This window comes from Balaenoptera ricei, chromosome 2 (assembly GCF_028023285.1).
Source record: "Balaenoptera ricei isolate mBalRic1 chromosome 2, mBalRic1.hap2, whole genome shotgun sequence".
NCBI lineage: Eukaryota > Metazoa > Chordata > Mammalia > Artiodactyla > Balaenopteridae > Balaenoptera > Balaenoptera ricei.
In genome coordinates this window covers 179103985-179112530 of record NC_082640.1, presented here as the reverse complement: position 1 = coordinate 179112530, position 8546 = coordinate 179103985, and the positions used below count along the sequence as shown (strand labels likewise).

Below are 8546 nucleotides of genomic sequence, written 5' to 3'. Positions count from 1 at the left end.
TCTAGCTTGGAGGAGATGTCCTGTCCTGACACAAACCACAGGACCCTAAAACTTCACTGAACCTTCACGGGGGGGTTAACTCCTATTTCTGGATACACATGTATCTTATGAGGGCAGCTGGGGTGCTGACCACTTCCTGCTCATCAGGTCAAGTAGCACGAAGTCTTCAATTCAGTGACCAGCACAATGCCCTGTGAAATACCAAGGGTCAAGTTCCCTGTGGACTTACTGTCAGTGGTGGTGTTTTCTAGTGTTTGGTCATTACCTTGTATTTGTTATGTTCTGTGTGGTTACAGATCATTTGAGGGGAGCAAGGCCACCATGATGCACAGCCCTGGGGGCACCATTCCCTCACAGTATGAATGGGTGGTGTCCCTGGGGTTGTGCACCTGGGCAGCCAAAGATGGTGCCTTGTTTTCTCAGCCATTTGCCATCTTTAAGAGGAAGGTTATATTTCCTTTTTAAACTCCTTTTCTCATTCTCTGCATCAGACACTTTTCTCTCTCTTCCAACTGGCTGCCTTCCATCATGGACCTTTTGGACTGCTTCTACTTAGTTTTCTTTGCTGATTCTTTCTCTGTCATGCTAAGAATCTGGCATTTTTCTTTTTGCTTGTCATACCTGTTCTGTAGATCAGGGATCAGTAAACTATGGCCGGTGAGCCAAATCTGGCCTGCTGAACGTTTTTGTAAGTAAGGTTTTATTGGGACACAGCCATGCCCATTTGTTATGCGTCTTGCATGGCTGCTTTCATGCTACAGTAGCAGAGTTGAGGAGTTGCTACAAGGGCCACATGGCCCGCAGAGCCAAAAATATTTACTATGTGGCCCTGTATAGAGAGTTTGCTGACCTCTGCCCCAGGTACTTCTCTCTTCTCCTCAGGCAGCCATGACCTCTGATGATGACTTCCCAACCTATGAATTCAGCCCAAACCTTTCTCTAGACCCACACATGTTTCCAGGGCATTTCAACATGGATACGCCACATGCATCTGAAACTCAGTATCCCAAGCCCAACTCATGGCTTTATTTACCCTGGATCTCTGCCTCGCCTCCTTGCGTGTTCCCAACTCAGGACCCCGCTGGCCAAACCACGACTCTGAGCCGCATCCTGTCTGTAGCTTTCCCATCCTCGCACATCTGCTCAGTCACCAAACTCTGTCCATTCTCTCTCCTCAGCTGCTCTTGCATCTGTTCGTTCCTCTCCACTCCCATAGACTCTGCCTGGTGGGGCAGAGGAGGAGAGCCGGGATGGGGAGCTGGGAGACCTGAGCTCCAGCCCCGGCTTTGCCACAGCTCACTACGGACCGGGGCACATCGCTGAGGCCCGAGTTCCTCATGTAGAGCAATAGAGACAGCGGGGCCTGACCTGCCTCCTGGGCTTGCTTTAAGGATCAAGCTTTCACATCAGATTGTTTCACCTTGAGTCTGTAACATCAAGTGCTGTGAGGACGGCAGGGCATGGTGTAATGGTGAGGATTCTTCTACCCTGCTTCCCTCTCCAGGCAGCCTCCCTGGATCCCCCAGCGGCCTGACACCCGCCCCCTCCTTCTCTCGACACACTTTGATAGGCCTCACTCGCACTCAGCCCTGATGCACGGTCCCCTGGGTATGTGCTCAGTCTCTGTGGTCAGACTGAGCCCTGTGAGGGCAGGGACGAACTCCTGCCCATTTCTCTTTCCTTCAACTCAGCATAGGCCTGGCCCAGAGCTGAGGTTCTGTAAATGTTAGTGGAACTTGGCCAAATGCCCTCAAGGAGCTCCCAGACACGAGGAGAAGCAGACACACACATGAGCAACGTGGCTGGGGCAGAGAGATCTGGCGCATAACATCTAATCGTTGCCATGGAGGAAGATGTCCAGTGGGAAGGGGCTGGGAAGGGCCAGGCATCCCAGGATGTGTGCCCAGCGTCTGTTCCCATTGGTCAGTGCGTAGGCAACGAGGGTAGTGCAGGGTTTCAAACATGGCCCCTGGTTTGGGCTGAGTGGAGGGAACACGCCTACAGAGAGCATCCTTCCTGGTCAGTGATTCTGACATACGAGGCTCCTATGCATACTAATTAAACCACCTGTTGCTGCCCATCAACCTTTACAAAAAGATATTTTTCCCTGTGTTCTTCGGGACAACCTCTCCTTTGTTCATCACTCCAAGTCATTAACATAATCCCTAGTAGCTGGTTTTAGTCTTCAGCTCTGGGCAGACAGAGCTGAGAACTATTTTCTCACCGTGCACCAAAGCAAACTGTCAAGAGCTGTTAGATCCAGACTTCAAGGAGCCCACACCACAGATCCACACCCCACTGATGGACGCATGGAAACACACATTCAGGAGCCACGCAGACGATGGAGGAGACCACACTGAGGACTTCGAGCTCGTGGGTGTAAGCGTGGTGTGGCACTCCTGGATATGCCCCGGGAGTGATCTTAAACATTTCGATGTGCTTCTGCTCTCTTTGTTCTCTCACGTGCCAAGCCTCTGTCCTGGATGGCCTGAGACAGCTACCTCCTGGAGGGAAGGGCAGACTTAGACTTTGTTCCAAGGACGTGGAGAGAGATCAAAGGCTTTTGACATTTGCAATTGGATTCTGCAGCAGGACAGCACCCTTGCCAGCCAGGCTGCCATCCTGTGAAAGGATTTCCAGATTTTTCTTGTCCTCGAGCATATTAGCAACAGAGCTCCAAGACCTAGGAGAAGCAGAGGAGGGCCTGCTGCCTTTCCTGCCCCAGAGTCGGGGCAGGAAGGGGAGGGAGGGAGGGAGGAGGGAAGTCTTGCCCAGTATGTCTCCTGGAATCCTTCCTTGTGTGTGGCTGGGTTGCAGGCTGCATCCCACGTGCCCCGACCCATCTCAGGCCAAGGGGAGGGGAGGGCGAGCTGAGGGGAGGAGGGTTTTCTGAAGAGCCAGTTTGTCAGTTCACAGGAGCTTCTAAGTGGAAGGGGCTCGGCCCAGCCCCTGCTCTGGGGTCTCCCTTTCCTTAACCACTCCTCCACGGCGGACTTGAGTTGTGACCACGGTGCTCCCTCCCCTTCCCTCTCCTGCACGCATGCAAGTGTTTTTCTAGGGCAGTGCTTCTCAACTGGGGAAAATTTTGCACCCCCCGGGGGCGGAGGGGGGGACATTTGGCAATCACAACTTGGTGGGTGGGTTGGGCAAAGGGCTACGACCAGCACTTTATGGGCAGGGACCAGGGATAGTGCCAAATATCCTACAGTGCGCAGGACAGCCTTTCACGACGAAGAATTATCTGGCCCAAATGTCCACAGCGCTGAGCTTACAAACCCTGCTCTTGGTAAATACTCTAGGGATGGCTCTGTGTCCCATTTTAAAATCTGATAAATGCTTCTGAATTGTCCGCCAAACCTCCAGGGCGTCTCTAACAACCCACTCCCACAACATGTAAGGCTTAACTTCTGCCAAAATCGAGGACACACATTTCTGAATTCTGAAATCTGCACCTCCCAGCGTTGGGCGTCTCCTCTTCTGTAAATTGCTCATTCCTGGCATTCGCCCATTTTTCTTTTCTTAGGGAGTTCTAGGAGTTCTCTCTGTATTCTGCACTCTAGTGCTTTGTGTCTAGTCCTGATATTTCCACCCTTGATTTTTTAGCATCTTGTCACACAGAAAATGCTGAATTTGAGCAAGTTAATTGTCTCACACTGTCTTTTGCTTTCTCTGTCTTGTTTAAGGTGTTTTCTATCCCAAGATCATGAACATATACCCCTGTGCTTTCTTCAGTAATTTTACGGATTCATTTTTAAGGCTAGGACTTTAATCTGTTGGTGATCTCTTCTCGTGACGGGTGTGAGGGAGCGAATTCCCTCATCCCGCCGTCACCAAATTACTGCCCTGTCCTGCATCCACGCCGTCCTCTTCCTCCCTCTGGTCCCAAGGGCAAGACCCGTCAGGGCCCCGGGCTCTGCCTCACCCCTCCCCGTTCAAGGACTGCTCCCTCTTCACCCAGGACAAGTGGGGCATCACCACCTGTGAAAGCTCACGCCTGCTACTGCTTCTCTTGCTGCAGCTGCCACGGTCTTTGCCTTTTCATAGCCCAGCCTCACAAAGCGCCCACCCTCCACTCCCTTACCCTCTGCCGATGTCCTGCTGCTGAAATGGGCCGATCCCAACTCCCTTCCCTGCTTGGAAAAACACTAAAGGGATAATTACAGTTCTACCTTCAGTGCCAGCTGCCGCGTTTCTACACCAGGAACCAGTTTAAGATAAGCTCCGATTCTGCACAAAAGCTGAAAAACGAGCAATGAAGTTTAATCACCCAGCACTGGGAGGCGACCCTCAGGGACCAGCATCACTTCCTGGGGCTGGTGGGCTGATGGAGCAGGAGAACCACAGGCCAAATCCGTCCCTCCACACGCCCCTTGTGCAGATGGGCTAACTGAGGCGCAGGAGCTGACAGCCTGCCCAGCACTTGATCTACTCCCGGCCAGAGTGTCAGCAGAAGTGACATCCAGGGCGCATCTGAGTCTCAAGTCCAGACCTGGCGCTCTTCAAGCCACTCCCTGCCTGAGGCTGAGCAGAGCCGAGGGCAAGTTTCCGATTTTAGGCTGCCCTGGAGGCCTGGGGCTCTGGCTGGGCACTGGGTCTGGTGGGCATGGCGGGGAGGTGTTTGGGGGAGTGGCACCTGGAAGATCGGCATGAGGGACACAAAGGGGGAGGAGAAGCCACGGCAGGTCACCCTGAGCGCAGACGGAGGGAAATGGGAAATGCAGAGTGGACAGGGGGCCCGCTGCCTCTGCCCCCCCCCCAAGGAGGCCCCGGTAGGTGTGCAAACCAAAGAGCAAGTGCATAAAGATCCTCCTAAAGATCACAGGGCCAGCGGGGCCTGGGCGGAGACACAAGGTGACAGTCAGGGAACCACAGAGGAGCCAGGCGGGCGGCCCGTCAGAGCAGGACCAGGGGTAGGAGGGCAAGCCCCACTCCAGGCCCTCAATGCAGTTCGAGCTGCTGCCGGTCTCGGGAAGAAGGCTCTGTGGGTTGACGCAGGGTCCCTGAAGGCCACTGCCATTGACTGGACTTGTGGCGCCCCAGTGCCGTGGTCGGACCTAGAGATCCACGTTCACTGGATCCAAGCTTGATCACGGCTATTTCCAGGCTCTGTGGTTTCAGGGAAATCATTCCGGCTCTCAGAGCCTGTTTGCTCATCTGTAACATGGGATTTTAATATGTACACCTCAGAGAATTCTTTTGAGAATTAAATGATGACCATTATTCAGTGTTTTGTGAACATACTAGGGGTCTGTCCACGGTGGAAATCACATCCACTGGGGTTGGGAGGGGGAGTAAACGGGTGGCTACGTAAGAAAAACTCAGGGAACAGCCTGAGGGCAAGGTGACCAGCGTTGCCTTCCTGTAAAGAGGAGCGTGCTCCTGGCTAGTGTCCGCCGTCCACATTGAGAGGCTCCAGGCCTGACATACCAGCCCCGTCAGCGGCTCCCACTTGGCAGACGTTTTAGGATCAGCTGCTCCGTGGAGTTGATCTGCAGAAGCGGGGAGCAGTGATCAGAGCCCCTGGGAGATGCTCTTCTATCCAAATGAAGCAGATGGGAACCCGGGTTTGTGGATTCAGGGGCCCGGGGAAGGGATCCCTCCCATCCTTTGCCCCACTTTGCACACCTACAGTCACTACTTAATGCCCATCCCCCTCACCTGGGCCACCATGCACTTGCCTGGCCATGGTCCACTATTTCCCAGAGTCTTGAATCCGTTCCTTGGTACCTTCGCCCGGGGTAGAGCTCCCACTTGAGGGGCAGCCCGAACACCAGCAGGTGGCTGGGGAACCTGGGCGTCTGGGGGTGCACTGGCATCTGCCACATGTAGACTGTGATGCTGATTTCATGCTGAAGGGACCAGAGAGGAGGGGGCACATCAGGGATGGTTGAGCTGCACACACACAACCAGGGTCCTGGATCCCCCGGCCCAGCCGGTGGGCTGCCCAGACCAGAGGTCGATGGGCATGCTTTTAGAATCCCACACCCAGAGCCTTGGCACCATCACTTGGGGGTTTTCCTTGGACTAGTTCTCTCCAGGCCTCCTCTGTACCATCCTCCCACTGACCTGCACCCCACTCACCCCACCACACCCTGAAAAGTTAGCCTCTGTTTCCAGCCTGTCCGCAACATTGGGCCTACACGGATCACTCTCTTGACCCTCTGTCTTGGCCACTTCCAAAGTTTTAAAAATTCTCTTTTTAAAAATAAGATATCTAAAAAAATAAATAAATAAAAATAAGATATCCATAGACCTCAGGATCTGGGAGTGATGGGTTTTCCCTTAAAAATATTTTGTAGTTTTGACCATGGCCATCACTACTTGTTGTGAACATTAAAAGAAAAAAAAAAAATCAGCCAATCCAGAAAGGTATAAAAATGAGGGAAAGTCACCAGACCACTGTAACCAAAGCTCCATGTGTTTTGCAACTAAATGGAAAGTTCTTTACAGCGTTTTCTATCAGAGTATTTGTCTTTGTGCTGAACATTTTTCCGAGCTAAGAATCTAGCCCTTTATCAGTCATACATGTTGCAAGTTATTTTTCTCAGTTTGTTGTCCTAACTTTATGAGCTGGTTTTGCAAGAGGGAAATTTTTAATTATGTGGCAAAATCTCTTTCCCTTTGGATTCTGGCTTTAGATCAGGCGTCAGCAAAGGATGGACCCAATCTGGCCCACCACCTGCTTTTGTAAATAAAGCTTTATTGCAAATAAACGAACACTTCTTCCCTTGTGTGCTGTCTGCGGCTGCATTTGGGCTACGAGGGCAGAGTTGAGTAGTCACTATGGAGTCTACCATCTGCAAAGCTGAACATTTTTACCATCGGACTCTTTACAGAAAGTTTGCTGATCCTTGCATTCGATCAGGCTCAGAAAGCCGTCTCCCATCCTAAGACTGCATGTGAAAACCCAGATCTACTATTAAGAAATAACCATTTTAAATTGGGAAAACAGTGCTCAGGCTCCAGGTTCCCCTCCCCCACTCACGGCTAAGTTATTTGAAGAATCCATTCTTTTCCCATTGAACACTTTTGTATGCTTTTTAAAAACTTACTAAACTATTTTGTCCAGAATTTTCTGCCTGCTTTATTGGGTGGAAAAGACTCAGTGTTCTCAACCAAAAATTTTCTGGATTACCTATTTGAAGATTGCTAGGAAATGTGTTATATTGTTTAAAATGACCGTGAATTGTTTAGTTAATACCTGGGTAAGTATTTACCATATTACCCTGAAGTATTTATATTTTATCCCTCAAAGATGGGCTGTGATCCAAACCCCTAGTTTAGGGCAGCTGTTTCCAATCTGAGTGATCATCCTTATCACCTGGGGAGCTTTTAAAACATAAACGGTCTTAGACTCCACCCAAGGCTCCTGAATCAGTTTCCAACGTGGGATTCTAAAATGTGTTACCTCTCAAATGCTTGCCCAGGCCATTCAGACGGAGAGCTGTGTCTGTGACCTCCACAGAGGTAGATTATTCCCATTTTGCAGATGAGGAGCCTGAAGCCAAGGTAAATTTTATACTGTTGGCCCACCTGCTGCTCTAGGTTGCAATGCTTTTGCTTGTGCTTGTCCTGTCTCCTTTCTGATCCTGGAGAACTCCTACTCATCCCGCAGAGCCCACCTGAATAGCCGCCGGATGTGTGAAGCCTTTTCAGCATGCACTAGGGGCAGGACTAGGCCCTGAGCTACCTCTCTCTCGGCCTCCCCACGGAGGACTGCATCATCTCCTGTAGATAAGCTCTGCCTGTGGCCCCTCCAGGCAGGGGCTCCTGGTCAGCACGCTCAAACCCACACAGGCCGAATTTTCCAGTGCCAGCGAGAACTGCATCCTCATTGCATAATATGCAGGGCCCCCACGGGCTAAAGTCCACGTACCACCCTTCCGCTGCCTCCCCTCGTGCCCCACGACTCACTGTGCTGCCAGGGGAGCCCCTGCCCCAAGCTCTGTGGGAGGGACTGATCCGCAAGGCCACAGTCACCCAGGTCCTTCCCTTCTCATCCTCGTAGATGCCAGGCCTCCGGAACCACAGGCAGCATGGGGGCGACCCAAGGGGCGGAGAAGCTTCTGCTTCCATTGCAAGGCTGTGCCCAGGGCAGGACTCGAGGCACACGTGGAACCTCCGAGGTGTTCAGCCTCCTTAAGTGGACTGGCTCCCGAGTGGGGTGGGGCCGGTGATCCTGGGGGCGGGGCCAGTGAGCCTTGGCAGGGGCTGCAGAGACCAGCGGAGCCCAGGTGTGAGGGTGCGAGGGGGGAGAATGAGGGGCGGAGCCAGAGCGGGGAGGAGCCCCCTGCCTCTGGGGGCAGGCAGGGGCGGGGCCACAGAGCAGGAGTCGGAGGAACGGGGCCCACCTGCCTGGAGGTGCAGGGACTGGAGTCAGGAGCCTCAAGGGCCGGCGGGTAAGAAGCTCCCCAGGTACAGGGCCACCCCAGGCCTCTGCGCAGGGGCAGTTTGTTTCCTTAAGATCAACACTCCCCTGCTTCCGCTGATTCCTCCGCAGCCGGTCCCTGGCATCCTCTGCTCTTGCCAGGCCTTATGCAAACGTC

At 52.8% G+C, this 8546-nt stretch overlaps 1 protein-coding gene across 1 annotated transcript; it reads right to left on the bottom strand.

Annotated features, from left to right (window-relative positions):
* Positions 1–5435: 5435 nt before the first annotated feature.
* TCL1B (TCL1 family AKT coactivator B) lies at positions 5436–8076 on the bottom strand. Its single transcript, XM_059915244.1, has 3 exons — positions 7915–8076; positions 5679–5849; positions 5436–5489 (listed from the first exon to the last, which is right to left on the bottom strand). Exons 1-3 carry the CDS (start codon positions 8074–8076, stop codon positions 5436–5438), a joined length of 387 nt encoding a protein of 128 aa, XP_059771227.1.
* Positions 8077–8546: the final 470 nt, after the last annotated feature.

What these genes read in the sequence shown, in the direction of transcription:
- TCL1B (XM_059915244.1), bottom strand. Translation starts at nt 8,076, where the DNA reads ATGGAAGCAGAAGCTTCTCCGCCCCTTGGGTCGCCCCCATGCTGCCTG. An exon ending in GGGGCTCCCCTGGCAGCACA is followed by an intron (nt 5,850 to 7,914) that starts GTGAGTCGTGGG and finishes TGGTCCCTTCAG; the next exon opens with CATGAAATCAGCATCACAGT. An exon ending in AAATAGTGGACCATGGCCAG is followed by an intron (nt 5,490 to 5,678) that starts GCAAGTGCATGG and finishes CCGCTTCTGCAG; the next exon opens with ATCAACTCCACGGAGCAGCT.